The 19,900-nt window shown below is 39.2% G+C and overlaps 1 protein-coding gene across 3 annotated transcripts in view; it reads left to right on the top strand.

Annotated features, from left to right (window-relative positions):
* Positions 1-19,900, top strand: part of SNX4 (sorting nexin 4) — an 85,105-nt gene that overhangs the window by 38,180 nt on the left and 27,025 nt on the right. For all 3 annotated transcript variants that reach the window (XM_048870427.2, XM_048870428.2, XM_048870429.2), the window contains exons 3-6: positions 11,210-11,348; positions 11,432-11,581; positions 13,636-13,683; positions 19,531-19,586. In XM_048870427.2, coding sequence (XP_048726384.1) covers positions 11,210-11,348; positions 11,432-11,581; positions 13,636-13,683; positions 19,531-19,586 — 393 coding nt within the window. The remainder of the gene's footprint in view (positions 1-11,209; positions 11,349-11,431; positions 11,582-13,635; positions 13,684-19,530; positions 19,587-19,900) is intronic.

Genomic DNA, 19,900 nt, shown 5'->3' with positions numbered 1-19,900 from the left:
ACCTAATGTGTTTCAAACTATCACTGGGCGTCAATGAAACTCACTAACTGGTTTGTTTCAAAATGCAAGTGATAGTATCTCCATCTTCCTTTAAAATTCACTGCATACATCCTTTTCCTAAAGTTTCACCACACCATCATCTGATGGGATTTCCTTATTGATCTGTTGTTTATCAGTGACAATTAGAAAACTTGGTGTGGATTTCTTTCTCTGACAACACATTGCAGCACTGTAGGCTGCGAAAGTCCAGCGTATCTCAGATGTCGGACTTCCCAAAGGGATCCCATTTTATTTAAATTCTTGGTTTACATTGTTAGCATTGACTCAAAAGATCTTACGGATAAAACTTTTTTCTTCAGTTTTCTATTTTCTAACAGTCCTGAGAAAGTGTATCCGTAACACAGCTTCCATAAAATCACTGTCAGAGCACTTTTCCTCTTCAAAGCACTTGATAAACATACACCTGTCTTTGCAGTATCCCTCTGAGATAAGTAGGTAAATGCCATCCGCATTGTACAAATGAGGCAGAGAAGCTAGGGTGAACATGGGTGCCTAAAAGTCAGGCACCTAAATAATGGTTGCCTGATTTTCAGAGATGCTGAGCACCTGCAACTCCTATTTCATGCCGGAGGAAATGCAAGTATTCAGCACCTCTGAAAAACCAGGCAATTTTAAATTTAAATAAAAGAGCTTTAGGTACTGAAAATATTGATATAAGTGATTTTGTTTGATGACAGCTCTCTTTGGCAGCTTTTAAACCTGCCAGTGTTTGATAGAAACAACTGAAATGTGAGACAGGTGAATGAAATGTGGTCCACCTGTGTTCCATACTGCCACAGCTGAAAAACTGTAATGGCTTTTAACCATGGAATCTGCTCAAGGGTGGTTCTCTTTTTAAATCTAGTTGTCTTAAAAAGAAAACTGGAAAAATAGAATTTCTATCATATGCAACAATAAGGACACCGTCACTTGGGTCGTTGGCAGGGTTTGAACCAAAGACTTAAAGACCCCTGCTACTTGAGCTAAAGTATAAAGTTTTAGCCGTCATGTAGACCAGCCAGTAGAGGGGGAAGTACTGTAACACATAACATTCTACCACCATAGCAAATAGTCAGGTATCAGGATTCCTGGATTCTAGTCACGCTTCTGGGAAGAGCGTGGGATAGTAGTTAGACAGGATTGCCAAGTACCTTAGTTTGTTGCATTCAGTAGGAAAGCCCGTTGGGCAGCATGGCTTTGACCCAAGTTTTGTTTCTAGTTCTGGTAGAAATGATCTTGTAAGCTCTCAGCTAAATTATTTGTAAAATGGAAGAAATTATACTTGCCTCCCCCAAGGGTCTGGGATCAGAGCCATTGCTTAACTTTAAGGAGTTTTAAAGTATATATAAATACAGATAGTGAGAGAAGTGATCCTGGAGTCATAGCCTGCTGGCTCCTCCTCAGTGCCCTATCCCCTACACCACGGTATTGTGAGGGTTTCTGTCTTCTCCGTGGAACAGAAATTAAGTTTCACAATTCTGTATTATTCCATGGGGGCAGTATAGTACATCAGCACTGACATAGGTTTTCAGATTTCATGATGAAGGCATATGACCAGATAGGTATGATGTAACATATAAAGATGGTAGAATGCAGGCTTTACTAAAAAGAAAAGTAACAAAGTATGATCTCTTCATTAGGCAGGATGACTATTCATGATGTATAGTAAGAATATCTGCTAAATCTAAGATAACACTGAACTAAACATGGTAAGTTTGTGTCTGTATGGTTTTTTTTTAAATATCTTTCCACTGCTGGAGGCACAGGTTCAGGTTCAGTCCATGTGTTGACTTGACCCTTGTCCTAAATTCTTATTCAGGGGATTTAGGGGGATGAACCCTGCTAACCCTGTTTTTGGGCGGGTTTTTTGTTTGTTTTTTTGCCAGTTGGTGATTCTTGGATGCAAAAGTGTTTTCTGCCAACAAAACTACCTTTTATCAATATATTTTGGCACACTGTGATTGGTAACTTGCAAATGGTGTTTGACATTACTGTACCTTAATGGTTTTATTCTGTTTGTCATGAGATCCCAATATAGAGATCCATTTTTGGAGAGGTAGTGAAGGAAGGACTGCATGACTCTTCTAAAGGGTACACATATACAGCATCTATATAGAGGATCAACACGGTGTGCTTCAGTGGAGCAACAGTGTCATTTATTGCTCCAGTCCTGAAAGATCAAAGGCAAAACCTAACCATGTAGCTTAAACAGTTAAAGGGGACTGTTGGTTTTACAAGGAAATAAAGCTCATATGTTTCCTTCCTTTCTCATTTAAGATTCCTGCAGTAATTTCTCTTTGTATTACATTAAGAGCTGTTTAATGGCTCATTTCAGATCATTAGTTTATATAGCAAATGGGAAGAAGTTAAGTAGATGAGCTAAATTTTTCACATTGGCGCTTTGAATTAGGGTAAAGGAATGTGGCTTTTAGAGTAACCTAATCTCCTAATCACTTATGATAACATCAGTTATGAAGGTAAAAGTTGAAGGTTTTAATTTTTGTCATTTAATTTTTTCCAGGCAGGCTGGTTCAGCCAATGAATAAAGTGTATTGTTAGAACTGTACTTTGAGGGGAAACATATGGTTTTCCTATCTGAACATTGTACAAGCATTATATTGTATTTTTAAAACCAAAACAAATTGAAAAGTTTGATTGAATGTCAACAAGTGATTATGATCTTAATTGAAGCTGGGTCTACAATACTTGCATTTTATGATGGAGTTCATAATGTGGCCTCAAAAATTAGATGGTAATGAAGGTATTAAGTGTAATGAGTACCTCTGTGAATTTCTACTTCCTTTTGGAACAAGATCCTCGGGAGAAGGAATCTTGTAATCGGTGACATTTTATGGCTTCATAATGCAGCCATGTGGAGACATATTTTATAAAATTAAAAAATGCTTTCTCCCATCTTGCTTGCTTCTCCCAAATCCATCCCCACAAAATTCCAGTCCCTCATTAGTACCTTATTGAAAAAGCCAATTCTGTGGATGAAGGTTCACAATCAAGATTTGTATGGTTTTTGTCCATCACAGTTCTGCAAAAGCATCCGCTCTTACTTTTCCCAGTCTTATCCCACTCAAACTCTCCAGTTCTGTGTATTTTTCCAAGTTACGTATCATCCATTTCTTCTTAGACTAGCAAAAAAATTGGGGGGAAAAGTAGAGGTGGTGTTTTGTCTTTTAACTATTCACTGCAGCAAAGAATATTTTGAACTATAAATAGCTGTAAATGTTAGTTAAAGAGTTTATGCTTTAGGACGAGTATTAAAGTTAGTTGAATAATAGGCTTGAGAAGCATAAGTCTTGTAGGATTGCATTTTTATTTTTTTTAAATATGGTAAAGGAATTTAATGCTTGTGGGGGGTACCTGATTAAAGCTCTGGAAACTGAAGTCATCTCCATAGAATACTGTCATGTCAGTATACCTCGATACTTAATCTGGAGTGACCACCTCTAGGGATGAGAGCATTCAGTCCATTGGCTTCTGTGTTCAGACCTAGGCTTTTGTGAGTGGGAGAATTCATCCTCCCTAGACATATAGAGGAGGGAGCAAGCCCTTCCAAGGTGGAGGCAGCCCTCCCTCCCCCCCAATCATAGAGGCAGCCCCAGGAAGGAACTGGGATTTCCGCAGCTACATTTGGGAATAGCAGAAGCAGGGAGCATGGGGGAAGCGTACTCAAGGACTCTAGTGCAGGGGTTCTCACAACACATTTTTGGTGGCCTAGAGTGTGGCTACCAAGTCTTGCTGGTGGCCGCTCTGACATTTTTTCTAAAATACTTAATTAACTTTAGGAAAAACAAATAAATACACACACATACAGTACATGTCCAAATCATTGTAATTTATTTATGTAGGATATTTTTTGCAGACTCAATAATAAAAATAATAAACAGGTGTGTTATTGTTTACTGGACCCAAACAGAATAGAAGCAAGAATAAGGCGCTTCGCATGTTCTTGTCTTTTTTCTTGTTGTTTCTTTTGTTTTTTGGTTTCTTTAAAACAAACAAACAAACAAAAACAACTTGCTGGCCACTCAGTCTGCTGTGAAAAGTGATATTAACTAACATAGAGATATTATTTTTCACAGCAGACTTATTCAGCTCCGGCAAGTCTGGAGACAAATTAAGCCCTGGATGGGGAGGTGGGTACAGAGTCAGCGGGGGCCAGGGGTGATGGGACACTGGGGGAGGCAGCAGAGCCCAGGAGTAATATGGGGGTGAGCTTGGGGCCAGAGCCCATGATCTTGCGGCCAGGGAACGAAGCTCCGTGGCTGGAGCCTACTGCCTGCCACCCGCCTTTCCAGGGCTGAAGCCTGAACCCACTGTCCCTGGGAAGGTAGGGAACTCTCACCTGTTGCCTGCTCGTCCAGCTTTTGTGTCTGCACAGGGGGGTAGGGCCCAACCACTGCTGCTCTCCCTCCTTCCCACCTCCCCCCCCCATCACTGCCCGGGAGGCCGTGGCCGCAAGAAAAGCCCCTGGTGGCTGCATGTGAGAAACGCTGCCCGAGTGTCTGGATGCTTGTGATGTTAGCAGGCAGCTTTTCACAATTTGAAATCTGGACCTTATTTTCTGTGTGGTCGTTGGTTGCCTGCCCTACCCTCCTCCCAACCCTCCCCCCCCCCCCGCTTTCTTCCCTCTGCTGCCAGGCTCCCCCCCCCCCCCCCGCTTTCTTCCTTGCCCCATAACAAACGAAAAGGAAAGGGAACTAACCTGATCTGTGTCATTCATACTGTCACTATCCTTTGTCTTTTGCCTTTTTAGTTTACTCTTATATTCTTATTTGATTGTAAGCTTTTTAGGGCACAAACTGTCTTGCTATATGTGTATATGGCACCTAGCACAACCGGACCCTGATTATGACTGGGGCTTTGGGTGCTACCATAACACAAATAATAAGAAAAGGAGGACTTGTGACACCTTAGAGACTAACAAATTTATTTGAGCATAAGCTTTCATGAGCTACAGCTCACTTCATCGGATGAGACAACTTCCACAAACGTAGGTACTCTGTCTTGGTGCAGACTCCTTAACCAGTAATTTAAGTAGTATATGTAATTCCTCTTTCTCTCCATGCAGGTAGACTAAGCTTGTGCTTCTCCCCTAGGAAGTAACGGGTTGATTTAGGTGACCTTCCCCCACACACTTTTTTTTTTTTTAATGCTTTCAATTTAGTCTCTCATGTAGAGGTGTGATTTCTCCCCCCCCCCCCCATACGTGGACTGATGAATACTAGGAACAATGCATGTTAGATTGTAATTCCTTAAGAATATTTGCTAGAGCCAACCAGTCCATTTCAAAGCTGATACAATGGGAGTATTGTGAGAAATGAAGAAACAACAGTTAGGTCCTTGGTCCAAATGACCCTCCTCTGCAGCCTTCTAGAATCATAGGACTGGAAGGGACTTCAAAAGGTCAGTCCAGTCCCCTGCACTCATGGCAGGGCTAAGTATTATCTAGACGAAGTATTATTCTAGCTTTGCCTCCTTCTGTGTCATTTTTATGTAACTGCTTCTAGTTTAATATGCCCTTGCCTAGTTTATATTGATTCTCATGGGAATCAATCAGAACTTAGCTTTATAATAGAACATTCTGTGATCAGGAACAGTCAGAAAGCATTCACCAAGGGCAAGTCATTCCTGACTAACTTAATTGCCTTCAATGACGAGAAAACTGGCTCTGTGGATGAGAGGCAAGCAGTGGACGTGTTATTCCTTGACTTTAGCAAAGCTTTTGATATGGTCTCCCACAGTATTCTTGCCAGCAAGTTAAAGAAGTATGGGCTGGATGAATGGACTATAAGGTGGATAGAAAGCTGGCTAGATCGTCGGGCTCAACAGATAGTGATCAATGGCTCCATGTCTAGTTGGCAGCCGGTATCAAGTGGAGTGCCCCAAGTGTCAGTCCTGGGGCCGGTTTTGTTCAATATCTTCATTAACGATCTGGAGGATGGTGTGGATTGCACCCTCAGCAAGTTTGCAGATGACACTAAACTGGGAGGAGTGGTAGATACCCTGGAGAGTAGGGATAGGATACAGAGGGACCTAGACAAATTAGAAGATTGGGCCAAAAGAAATCTGATGAGGTTCAACAATGACAAGTGCAGAGTCCTGCACTTAAGTCTAAAGAATCCCATGCACTGCTACAGATTAGGGACCGAGTGGCTAGGCAGCAGTTCTGCAGAAAAGGACCTAGGGGTTACAGCGAATGAGAAGCTGGATATGAGTTGTCATAAATATAAAGGGAAGGGTAAACCCCTTTGAAATCCCTCCTGGCCAGGGGAAAGCTCCTCTCACCTGTAAAGGGTTAAGAAGCTAAAGGTAACCTCGCTGGCACCCGACCAAAATGACCAATGAGGAGACAAGATATTTTCAAAAGCTGGGAGGAGGGAGAGAAACAAAGGGACTCTGTCTGTCTATATGCTGGTTTCTGCCGGGGATAGACCAGGAATGGAGTCTTAGAACTTTTAGTAAGTAGTCTAGCTAGATACTTGTTAGATTATGATTTCTTTAAATGGCTGAGAAAAGAATTGTGCTGAATAGAATAACTATTTCTGTCTGTGTATCTTTTTTGTAACTTAAGTTTTTGCCTAGAGGGATTCTCTATGTTTTGAATCTAATTACCCTGTAAGGTATCTACCATCCTGATTTTACAGAGGTGATTTCTTTACTTCTATTTACTTCTATTTCTATTAAAAGTCTTCTTGTAAGAAAACTGAATGCTTTTCATTGTTCTCAAGGGTTTGGGTCTGTGGTCACCTATGCAAATTGGTGAGGCTTTTTATCCAACATTTCCCAGGAAAGGGGGGGTGCAAGTGTTGGGAGGATTGTTCATTGTTCTTAAGATCCAAGGGTCTGGGTCTGTAGTCACCTAGGCAAATGGATGAGGCTTTTTACCAAACCTTGTCCAGGAAGTGGGGTGCAAGGTTTTGGGAAGTATTTTGGGGGGAAAGACATTTCCAAACAGCTCTTCTCCAGTAACCAGTATTAGTTTGGTGGTGGTAGCGGCCAATCCAAGGACAAAGGGTGGAATATTTTGTACCTTGGGGAAGTTTTGACCTAAGCTGGTAAAGATAAGCTTAGGAGGTTTTTCATGTAGGTCCCCACATCTGTACCCTAGCGTTCAGAGTGGGGAAGGAACCTTGACATGAGTCAACAGTGTGCCCTTGTTGCCAAGAAGGCTAACAGCATTCTGGGCTGTATAAGTAAGAGCATTGCCAGCAAATCGAGGGACGTGATCGTTGCCCTCTATTCGGCATTGGTGAGGCTTCATCTGGAGTACTGTGACCTGTTTTGGGCCCCACACTACAAGAAGGATGTGGAAAAATTGGAAAGAGTCCAGCGGAGGGCAACAAAAATTATTAGGGGGCTGGAGCACATGACTTATGAGGAGAGGCTGAGGGAACTGGGATTATTTAGTCTGCAGAAGAGAAGAATGAGGGAGGATTTGATAGCTGCTTTCAACTACCTGAAAGGGGGTTCCAAAGAGGATGGATCTAGACTGTTCTCAGTGGTAGCTGATGACAGAACAAGAAGTAATGGCCTCAAGTTGCAGGGGGGAGGTTTAGGTTGGATATTAAGAAAAACTTTTTCACTAGGAGGGTAGTGAAGCACTGAAATGGGTTACCTAGTGAGGTAGTGGAATCTCCTTCCTTCTAAGATTTTATGGTCAGGCTTGACAAAGCCCTGGCTGGGATGATTTAGTTGGGGTTGGTCCAGCTTTGAGCAGGGGGTGGACTAGATGACCTCCTGAGGTCCCTTCCAACCCTGATATTCTATGATTCGCTTGTCATGTTAAGGCTGCGGTCCTTAACATGAGAGTATTCAAATATTATAGTGACTTGGACCATTTTGTCAATGCCTAGACAGAATACGACATGAGTAAAATAATACTAAGTGATCCCACTCGATATCTTGAGTTTTAATTCAATATTAATAAAATGAATGGATATCTTGGAAGCAAGCTTTAAGGAAAGTCAAAGTAATGTCCTCCTGATTCATTAATAGAAGATACACAGTATTGCCAGTTTCAGGCATTCAAAAATCATGAGTCATGTCTGAAAATCATGAAATATTTTTAAAATAATAAGTTCTGGGTACATTTTCTTAGCCTTCTGATATGAGTCTTTAGATAACAGTTGGGTCACGTTTTCTGGCTCTTTTCCTCAACCATGGGGGCTAGTGACTTTTTTTAAATGAAAGTTGATGCTTGACTGCAGGAGCTGAGGTTTAAGAAAAACACCAAATATTGAGACACGTGATAAAATTGTGAGAGTTGGCAACACTGGGTATAACAGAGCAATTATTTTAGAAGGCTGATGAACAAGGGGAAAAAGCAGCACGCTCTAGTCTATTAATTATTTAAGGGCAGATCCAGACATGGAAGACAAACTCCTTAACTTTATCTTAAGGAGTGATGGAGAGCCATACTGAATTCCAGCTGCAGCCTTTATAAATGTAGTATTACCAAAGCCTGGATGACTTTCTAGTATCTCTGTGGGAAGATAAATTTTTTAATGATATAAAAGCATATTTATGGCTCATTTAGGGAAAGGATTAGCAGCGTTTTTAGCTGAAGACTGCTGCTATCCAGAGACACCCTTGAAAGGTGCAAGCTGGTGTGCAGATTTTCCAGTGCTGACTCACTGATACTATTGGTCTTGGTCTTGAGAGATTTGGAAAGTGGAAGATGTAAACCCAGGTTTTAAATAGCACTGAGAGTTGATTGGATTATATACAAAAAAAGTGATTTTTGCGGTATAGATTTAAAAAAAATCTTTCTCCACAGCTAGAAACAATGGATAGGAGCAGGTTCAAACTTGACATTGTACAGCTTTAAATCTGCTGGAAGAAATGGTACACTGTACTGCCGAGTACTATTAAGTCTTTACAGCTGGTAATCCCATGGCAGGGTTAATAGTACTCACTGTAAGTTTATACCAGCAGTTCCCAGAATGCATTTACTGCTGCTTAGAAAAATTAAATTTGGTCACTTAGTAAAAAGTAGTGATATTTTTAAGTCTACTGTAGGTCTGCACATTGAGGGCCCTGTTTTGACTTTCTCTCTGCATGTGCATATTTAACTTTATCAGTGGTGGTCAACTTGCGGCCCATCAGAGTAACCCTCTGGCAGGCCGTGAGACAGTTTGTTTACACTGACTGTCCACAGGCACGGCTGCTCGCAGCTCCCAGTAGCTGTGGTTCGCCGTTCCTGGCCAATGGGAGCTCCGGGAAGCAACGGCCAGCACGTCCCTGTGGCCTGCACCACTTGCTCTCATTGGCCAGGAATGGCAAACCGCGGCCACTGGGAGCTGCGGGCGGTGCAATGTAAACAAACTGTTTCGTGGCCAGCCAGCAGATTACCCGGACAGGCTGCGTGCGGTCTGTGGGCCGCAGGTTGCCCACCACTGCACTGTATGGTGCTTTATAGGTGAGAAACATATCAGTAATATTTTCTGGTTAAATTCTAACGTGTACTGTTGCAATATAGGAGAATTTCCGGTGTGTGTTAGGGGGTGGGGGTTATTTAGTACATACTTCTTTTATTATTAATATATTAGATGTGTATATAGTTTTTCATCCCAAAGGATTCCAGAATGCTTTACAATCTGTAGCAATACAGAAATTCTTTAAACCCAGCACTGAAATACAGCCACTTTTGGGACTGAACAAGTCAGCTGTGTGAAAGTGCATGACAACACTGTACAACAGTTTTATCACAGGAAGTGATGAATACTGTTTCCAATTAAATCTATATGTAGAATATAATTACACCGAAATTAGCAAAGTGCACCAAAGTAAAAATACATTACTGTTTTTTGCAAAAAGACATGGACTCTTGAATAACCACGAGTAGTAAGGATCTCAGGTTATGTTTTCTAAAAAAACTAGTGCTTTTAGTGGCACAATGTCCTCTTACTATATTGACTCAAAGACAGAATGCTAGGGAGTCACCAACACTACTAACTGCAATGCTCAGGGTTTTCTTCTCTCTTTGCTTCTCCTTCATCCATCTCTGCACTTTCTTTCCATGCTGCTTTTTACACACATGGAACACTCCTCAGAACCGGTTCAGAAAGCCACTACATTTTCCACATTTAAATCCCATCTGAAGATGCGCTTCTACCATGATGCCATCGAGAAATTAGCTGACTAATGATAGCAAAGCTATGGGGCATTTGGGCAGATTATGTATCTAATGAAAATAACAAAATACAATATTTTTGGGGTGGGTGGGGAGAAGGGTTGTATTATCAAGATTTAACCAGTTGCGTTGACTACTTTACTTTTATGTTGTACCTGCTTACCCTTCCTTTAGCCCGTTTGTTTTAATTTGGGTTTGGGTTTTTTTGGACTGTAAACTCTTAAATCCTCTGAATAGCAAAAGGACACCATCTTGAAGTCTAGTCAACTTAAAAGATCTTTCAGGTACTATACTTATTTCTGAGGCCTCTTTAAACATCTTTATGGCTTTAGAATTGCACTTACATATGTTTTTTAAAATGTGTGTTTTCTCCCCAGTTGCTGTGTGAAGATCCAAACAAATAGGGAAAACTGATTTTTTAATTATGGGGCTGAGCCAGTGAACATTTACTTGTATCAAGCATAAAACTCAATCCTGCAATGTGCAAAAAACTCCTGTTAAGTTCTGAGGGCCTTTGACTCCTCAAGAAGTCTGTGGGACTTGAGGGCTAGAGGTCCTTAGAAGATTGAAACCACAGTGCTTACTGCAGTGCATAATAAGTTTACTCGCATGAGTACAGTTACTCATATGCATAACTGTGTGGTGGATTGGGCCCTAACTGACTATCTGAAGAGTGAAGCGAAATACATAGAATAGACAAACAGGAAAACTGGGGAAGGGGGAATCTCAAATCTTCCAGTTACTGGTAAATGTAAAAATCTTGAGGGATACTTATACCAGTAGTAGGTTTAAAAGAAAGTTCAGGTAGCTTTGTGAAATAACTTGGTGTCCCTTTTAAAATATAATCTTAAATACTGAAGTATGTTAAATTATTAAAATAATCACAAGTGGGTTACTATGATTTTTTTTTAATATATATACTATATTAAATTATATATATAATTGATGTCTGAATTGTAACAATTGTACTGATGGTCTTGGGAAAAAATCAGTAACACTCAGTTGAGATATTTTATTTTTCAGAGCTGTTGAGTCACAGACTGAAGGACAATGCTCCCCACCAGACTCCCTTTGGAGGCGATACAGTGAATTTGAGTTGCTGAGGAATTATTTGTTAGTTAACTATCCACATATTGTTGTTCCACCTTTGCCAGAAAAAAGGGTAAGGAAGTTGAAACTTCAACTCACTTTGCCTTACATTTAGCACTAAATTTAGCTGCTCTTAATTCTATTCTGTTCACACAGGCTGAGTTTGTTTGGCATAAGTTATCAGCGGATAACATGGATCCAGACTTTGTGGAAAGACGAAGGATTGGTTTGGAAAACTTTCTAATACGTGTGGCTTCGCATCCCATCATTTGTCAGGACAAAATTTTTTATTCCTTTTTAACACAGGTATTGTAGAAAAGCATTCTTTATTTCTAAGTACTTCCCTCCACTTTTACTTAGTTGTTCAGCTTTTAAATATTAAACACTAATAGCTTTTCTTCAGTGACTTATAAATTATTGCCTGCTCTACTTCTGCATTAACAAATTAAAGGAGGAAAAGTGTTTAGATTATCTAATCTACCTCCTGTCAGTACACAGTTGTGCTTTACAATGTGTCTTATAATTCTTTTTCCAGTCTCATTCTAAGGCTATTAGGGGATGAAATTACCACCTCCCTTGGAACTTTATTCCACAACTTAATGTAACTCAGGAAGTCTTTCCTGGCACTAAATTTAAATATTTAGCATATTAGACATTTTGCAGCATTTATTGCACTGACTTCCAGTTTGTTGTTTTTTTTGAGGGGATGGGCAGTTTGGATGCAACTGACTAATCTATTAAACCTTACATGGTTTGGATCTTGGCTATTTCATGCTCCAGTCTGACAGTTGTGATCAACTGGAATGCTCTCACTGATAGTCCTAGAGTGTCCACTGTGGGGAAAGAACCGAACTAGAACTTACTGATGTTCAGGTCATGTTGTAAAGCTGTGACTGAAATTTCTTTTTTGACTCAGAGTTTTGTGTTCTTATTGAGGTAATATTATTATTTTAATTGCTTTGTGTGCCTAGTAGGTTGTGATATTGCATTTTACACATTGGGATGAAATTAATGAACACTTTTCATGATTCATAGTTACACATACATATCCTCTTGTACCATACAGTATAATTCTTCAAGCCTATTTTGGTATTTACGTGGTTGAATTATTTCATTTTCGCATCTCCCACTTAGTTTTTACTTAGGCAAGCTACATCATTAGTTCTTTTTAATCTTTCTTGATACATTACAGGCGGCTGGACTTCTTCTGAGATCCCTTCCAGCCCTACATTTTTATGATTAATTCCTTCAGCTCTTTAATCCTTTTATCTTGCTTTTCTCTGAATTTACTCCATTGTGTCAAGAATTGTCTTTGTTGTAAAGTCAGGGTCCAGGACTGTGTGCAGTATCTTAGGTACAGTCTGATAAGAATTAGTCTCCTTTCTTCTGCTCAGATAAGATTGAACTTTTTTTTTTGTTGCCATCACCCTGCAACTGAATATCTAGTATAAGTCTAGGATCACATTTTGTCACTGCTAATAGTGATCATCACAGGAAGATTGGCCTGATGAAGACAAATGTAATTAAAACTTACAGGAAAGTGGCATTTATGGTATTTGCCTCTGCTTTCTTAATATTGTTTCTTATTTGTGAAAGTTTCTCTATTACAGTTCAGCTTAGAACATTTAGAGTATTCTGCTGTGGGTTATTAGGAGGAACATTCTGTTAACATGCTGAATGTTTATCATCTGAATTACCCAGACAATACAAAAGAATAGTTTTAAATTTTCAGTGTGAACATTGCCATCTTGACTACTTCAGTTTCTTACTTAAGACACTTTTAAAAAAAAAATTAATGTGCCCTATTTTTGAGATATACTGTTTTGAAAACTGGTTCATTCATTTGGTCTTGTTGGTCTGATGGCTTAGCCAGTCGTATAATGAGCTAGAAATGAGGCAGATTGAGGCCTCAACTCAGTCTCAATCCTGACATTGGTGGTGGCTGGGAACATTAAAGAAGTGACTCTGCCATTACCCCTCTTCCTATAAAGTGTGAATTGCTTGTCAGACAAGAATCCTCTTAAGTACACAGGATAATGCAGCCTGCTGGTGTCACATAGTGAAGGGGAGAAGTTGTAAGGAGGGGATGGTGGGTAAACATAAAACCTGTTGTATAGAATGACCCATTATTCTAAGTCCAGACATTGAAAGGAAGATTTCCTTGACGTACCTTTTTTTAGAACTTGGTCTAGTGAGTGGGACTGAGCCCATGTTTGGATGCTTGTGGTTCCCACATAACCCAAAGAGGATTCTCCAATGTCCTTTCTGCATAGAAATAGTGCTGTTATCATGTCTCACATAGACTGTGCGTGCCATATGTTTATTAGTGAAGTTTACTGAAGTGAAACTTTTATTTTTAGGAAGGTGGATGGAAAGAAATGGTGAACGAGACCGGGTTTCAGTTAAAGGTAATTGTATGCATTTGTGTAGTGAACGTTGTAACCTATGAACTGTTCTGACCACAATTAAAGACCATAATTCAGTGTCTCTGCAGAGTTATGCTTGCTGTTGTGTTAAAAATAGCAGGCCCATGACAAACTGCATAATTTTGACCATATAAGGAAACAGTGTAGTACTAGTATTATGTAACAGATAATTACCAGAGTTCATAAGTGAGGGAAGCTGTGACAGGTCAGTTAATCTGCCCATGTTTCATATTTGATGCAGCATAGAATTAATATTAAAAATTATGACCCTTGTATTTTTATAAGCAGACTGAGCTGGTTTCAGAGTGACACCAACTAAGACAAATAACATGCCAAAGCAGGACTGTAAAGGCCAGCTCTAAAGGTTGACAGCCTTGAAGGAGAGGGTGCTTATTTGGAGTGGTGCGGTGGAACGTACAAATAACTCTGAAATGCTTCAGCCGAAGCTCTGAATACAGTCCTGAATGAATTTTGAAACAGAGCCTGGGGTTTGGTATGATAAGTTAGATACCTCAAAGAAACCTGAGCAAGACAACAGAAGAGAAGCAGAAATGGCCAAGACCAAGGAGGAAGTCTCTGACAGGACGAGTAGCCAAAAGGGTCAGATGGGAGAAAGGACAGTGCTCCCTAGCAATGGAAGTAATCCAAGTAATACCTACCTGGTTCAACTGTTGTTGAGTCTCAGATTAGATATGTTATGCAGAATTTTACTTGGTTAATTAGACCATTTGAATTTTAATTAGTTTTGAGGAAGTCACTGCAATAAATTCTTGAAGGGAACACGCTCTTCTGACTTATAGGAGACAGTTGAGAAGAAAATTGAACACCCAGTTAGGACAAACTCCTAACAAGAGCCACCTATACACTGATTGCAGAAGGTAATGGGAGAGGGAAAACAGGTGGAGGACAGGCAGGAATAGGTGACTGAGTGTTACATTAGTACACAGGCAAAGCATGGGTACATGGGAATCTGTTGACAGATGCAACTTTTGGGCATAGCCATATGTACTCTGCTTCTGTGGGTGCAAAATATAGTGTGCATGAATCTAAGCCTTCATCTTAAATATATAGTCTCTAATTCGCTTGGTTGCAAAGAAAACCTTCAAATGTGAACTAAGTATAAACAAATGAAGTACTGTTGTCCTGAATCTGCTGAAAGCCTGAAAAAATAATTCTGGGGTGTGATCTGTCCCCATTAATCACAAGGAAGTTTAATGCTGGCACCTACTGATAATGGCAATTTGACTTTAATTCACTGCTGATTGTATTACCGGGCACATCCTGCTGATGTCCATATCCCGTAATTTCAAACTGTCTGCATGGTGTGAAAATCTGCACCTGTCCCCATCCACCTACCACAACCTCTAGCTTCCTTCCCTCCCAACACACACAGCACATACAGACCACATCTTCAGTGCCACGATGTACGTTCAGTAAAAAATTCTGCAACCAATTGAAAATCAAAAATGTAGAGGCAGGATAAAATAAATTGAATTTAAGATTTAATTAAATAGTACACCAGTACAATATTCCTTTTGTGTAATTTTCCCATTAAATGAAAACGGAGCTTTTATTTATCTGAAGCTGCTGCAGAATATAGGGTCTTTGACACAGAATTATGGTTAAGCATGCTGTGGATTTGTGGTAGACCTTTGTCTTGGGGTGTCTCTTCTAACACTGCCAGGCATCTAGGACTATCATTCTAGTTTCTTTATGGCACTGGAGTCTTAAGAGTGGACTTTTTTTTTTTTAATTAAAAAGTTTGTCACAAGATCTGTACTCATTCAGTACCTTGAGGCGTTTAGGGAACTCAACCACATAATGGGATTTTCCACGTCGTGATTAAGGGTACTGTCAATGTTCAGTGGAAAAAAACAGGTGAACAAGAAGATACGTATTCCTTATTAAAGAAAGGCCAAGTTATCATCCAAGGAGCTAGGCTGTAAATTCAGGAAGAAATATATATATTCTCTTAATAGTAGAGGGAAACAATGAGAGAGAAGGGGTTACAGGGGAATATTAAAAAGGTAAAAAATTAAAAATTTTAAGAAATAGGAATAACATTTGCAATGGTTTTCCTTTGTATTCATTTGAATTGCAAGAATTACCATGCTGTTATTAACCTCTTGATTATTTATGGGCTGATATGTGGATGTAACATCTGCTTGACAGACCTTTTGGAAAAACTTGATCCTATCACTGCACTGTTTCTTTAAGTGTTAAAACTGCGGAAGACAGTTTTCTGAACCATCCCTTAAAATTACTGATAGCACATCATAATTTGCAAAGCATTCAGATGGTAGACGCTGCTAACTCATATTTTTAAATGGCATCATATGTATGTTGTACCCCAAAATCATCAATTAATGAAAGCTTCTGTTTTAGGCTGTGTTTGAGGACAGCAGTGTGGGCGGTTTTAGTTAGTTGCATTGAGAATGGTGGGAAGGGCATAATAAAAGTTTTTATTAAACTCTTAGGAATAACTAAACATAGATACTCCAGAATAATAGTGGGAGAAAGGAGAAAATTATGGCATGTAAGAGCAAGTAAGAAAAATATAGTTTCTGTTACACAAATTGTCAGATACATGGCCTCGTCAGTTCATTTACCTTTATTAAAATGTAAGTTACTTGAGAGGGGAAGAAGGAACCCAAAGAACAACAGTTATATTACTGCAAAATATTCAAAATAAACAACTGTCTAAGGACAGATAGTATCTTAAGTAAAATGTAAGATGAGACAATCGCCATTCCACTTTCTAGATTTCTGACAGTGTGCATGGTTATTTTCTCTGTGGAATCCCTGTTTCTCTAAGGAATTTTTTATAAAATAATGGGGAATAGAGCCTTTCTCTTTCCTTTGCTAAAGCTTTTAATTATACATTCAGTTTCTGTGCTGAATGTAAAAATAAAAGGTCTTTAGTAAGCAGATTGATTTGGTTCCTTATGGTAGCTTAATAATAATATCAGAGGCAGATTTATACTTGGAGTGCGTAGTTGTGTAGGACCAGAGGCGAGTCATGGGCCCATTTGCTGTCATTGTTCTGTAACACCAATGGGTTTGCAGACTAATTAGATAGCACAGTCCAGACACTGCAATACACTAGTCAAACAGATGAAGATCCTGTGTTTAAACCAGAAGGATTTATTTTGGATCACTCTGACTACTCAGGGTTAGAATTCTGTCTCTGCCAGCTGTAATGCGTTTCCCCGCCTCCAAAATACTGCAATTTAGAATATGTGTTTAAATGTTCTTTCAAAATTTTTTGCTCTGAGAGGGCAAAACACAATGCACTATCTTCCCCACCTCCCACCCCAGTCATAGTTAATCTGGAGGAGGAAAAACATGGTGTACAATTCTTTTCTCCCCGCCCTCGCGCCCCCCCCCCAAAAAAAAACAAAACAAAAAAAAACAACCTTAACAAAACTGCACTGGCTACGCCTGAGCACAAAGGCAATACCTCTTTTTAACTGCTATATTCCATATTGTCATCCAGTTTTTGCTTGTGTGTGTGTGTGAAAGCTACTTGACTTAGTCTCAGTTGACAGCCAGTTCCACTTCAAGTATTCACTCCATTTAACCACCTCTGTAAATTCTTTTTGCACGTACTCTCAATTTACAGAAATGTCTGTCCAGAAATCTTACATAAACTTGCTCTAGCTTTATAGTAACCCTTAGCTAGTTTGTAGTATGATTTTGTGTGAAATAAGTGTGTAAAAAATGGCCAGATTGATGATGCACAAGAAGTCAGGCTGTATTGTTTCCTTCTTGTGCATCATCAACAGTAAAGATTCTGCAGGACAAATTGTTTCCTCAGTTACACCTGTGAAACTCCATTGGCTTTGAAAGATTACGTATGTGTAAATGAGGGCAGAATTTGGTCCTGTAATTGGAATTTAGTTAATCCTTTTGATGATGCATTTACAACCCAGATTAGACTTGACTGTCGTGCTCTCTCAGAGAGCTCTTTTAGCTCTGTAGTTCGAACAGCTGTATATAAAGTAGTGTAAATACTTTTGTCCATAAAGTAAGCAAGTATAAGTCGGACTGCTCAGAGGAAACAGATCTCGTGACCAAGATGTTGTCAGACACCTTTGAGTAGAATTGAGTCTTGACACCTGTCACTTATCTTTGTTGAAAACTAGCCAATCTATTCTTAAATAAAATTTAAAAACCCCTTCCTTTGCACCCTGAGAGATGACTATGGGGGGTTTGGGATGTTTGCTCCCTCAGTCTGTAGAATGTTTGGAAAAGCAGAGTTACTGCTGGAAAGTAACTCCTTTTTGTTCCTTGACCACACTTTTGTATAATGCTCATCAGTAGCTGTCATGCCAATCGCAATAGCAAAATTGCTTTTTAATTGTATTCAGCACTCTACCAACATGAGATGAGATCCCAGTGTCAAGGATATTACAGTGAAATTCAAACACGGTACAGCTTGGACACAATGTGATGGGAGGCAGAACAGTCTCGTTCTGGTGCCAATCTCATAAATAGAATTTACGGAGAGGCTTATGAAGCGAAACTTTGTACTCTTAACTCCAAGCGAGCACTGGGTTCTACTGGAATCAGTTGCTAAACAACTTTTTAAAACTGCTCTTAAGAGTTGCTGACTTTGCTACAATTGATGCATAAAATATTATTCCTATAGCAAACATCATTGCTAAAAACTCTTTCTGTCTGAAGGTACACTTGTGAATTATCACTCTTACTGAGCCTTTTGCACCAGAAGTCGTGGTTCTTTTAAACCTACCTCTTTTAATTTGAAGGAGGATTAAGCTAAAGTGAACTCTGGCAACTTGTGAAGGAGAGCATCCACACAGGGATTGCATGTGCTCTAATTTAGGACCTCTTACCTTTAGTTAATTTGTCTTGATTTTCTTGAGTGTCTCCATGTAGACATGCCTTACTATCTGATGCAGGGACTGACTTTTTGTTATGTGTGTACAGTGTCTAGCACACTCAGGCCCCAATGACCAGGACATGTAGGTATTACAGTAATAGGAATTACAGTAAAACAAATAAAATAAGTGGAGATGTGTTGCTCTTTTGCAGAGTAAACACAAAAACTGATTAATTCTAACTAAATTCTTAAAACATTTAAAACACAAAAGCAAGAATTAGTGTTGGGAATTCCATACTTCTGTTGCAGGCACTGGTAGAATAACATTTTTCTCAGAAACAGAGCAGAAAGTTTAATTAAAGCAATTATTTCTTTACTGAAGAAAATCCAGTGATCCAATTTGTGATTCAGTATAGCAGTTTCCTATCTATTGAAAAAGAACACTGCATCAAAAGCTGGCTCTTATATAATATAGTTTTCCTCTACAGTAACTCTTAAAATGAGAGCACACAATAGGTTTGTGTTTGATGCCACTGGGGAACTGTTTTTGTAATTCAGAGCATATAAAGTTCATTTCCACTATTGGTTTTATTTGGTTTGAAAAATGTATAAAAAAATTTGTCCATATAGCCTTAGGCCTACTTGCATCACCTGAAAAGAATGTAGGGTTATATATCTTAATTTTGTGGTTTGTGTAACATTTTAAGAAAAGAATATTTTGCTGAGGTTTATGATTATACTAGTTTAATGATACTGGATACTGTTTACATGCTAGTTCACAGAACAGTTTAGTTTTCTAGCCTTTTCTCTAAAAGCAGACTGACATTAGCTCCCTCACTTGTCAGATTTGTTCAATATGTTTGAAATTTTTGATGAAGTATTATGATAGAAAACTGCAGCTTTCTACTGTGGCTGCCAGTAAAGAGAAATTGTTGCTTGATGTTTTTGAAATATAATTGCATTATAACACTTTTATTTTTTTTCAGGCAGAGTCCAGGTTAAAAGCTCTTAATGCAACATTCAGAGTGAAAAACCCAGACAGGTAAGATTTTTCATACTAATTACAGTTGTAATTACGAATGACAGTGTATGTTATCTATGTAATTTTTCCTTTCTGAATGTATGCTATCTGTACACTTTTTCAACCTCCTTAACAAACCCAATAAGGGGCAGTGAAAAGCAGTTTGAAAAACCCAGTTCGCAGGGAGAGCAGGAAACTCTTAAGGGAAATGCCATCACCTTATGCAGAATCGAAGCTTTTATTTAAAAAAACATCTAGGCTTTGTTTGCAAAGAAACCTTCGCAAATTAATGCAGTGGTACCTTCCTGAATCTGCAAGCATACATAGCCAATATC

Source organism: Caretta caretta, chromosome 11, assembly GCF_965140235.1.
Source record: "Caretta caretta isolate rCarCar2 chromosome 11, rCarCar1.hap1, whole genome shotgun sequence".
Lineage (NCBI taxonomy): Eukaryota > Metazoa > Chordata > Testudines > Cheloniidae > Caretta > Caretta caretta.
The sequence above is the reverse complement of the archived record's forward strand: the minus strand, read 5'-3'. Positions and strand labels throughout refer to the sequence as shown.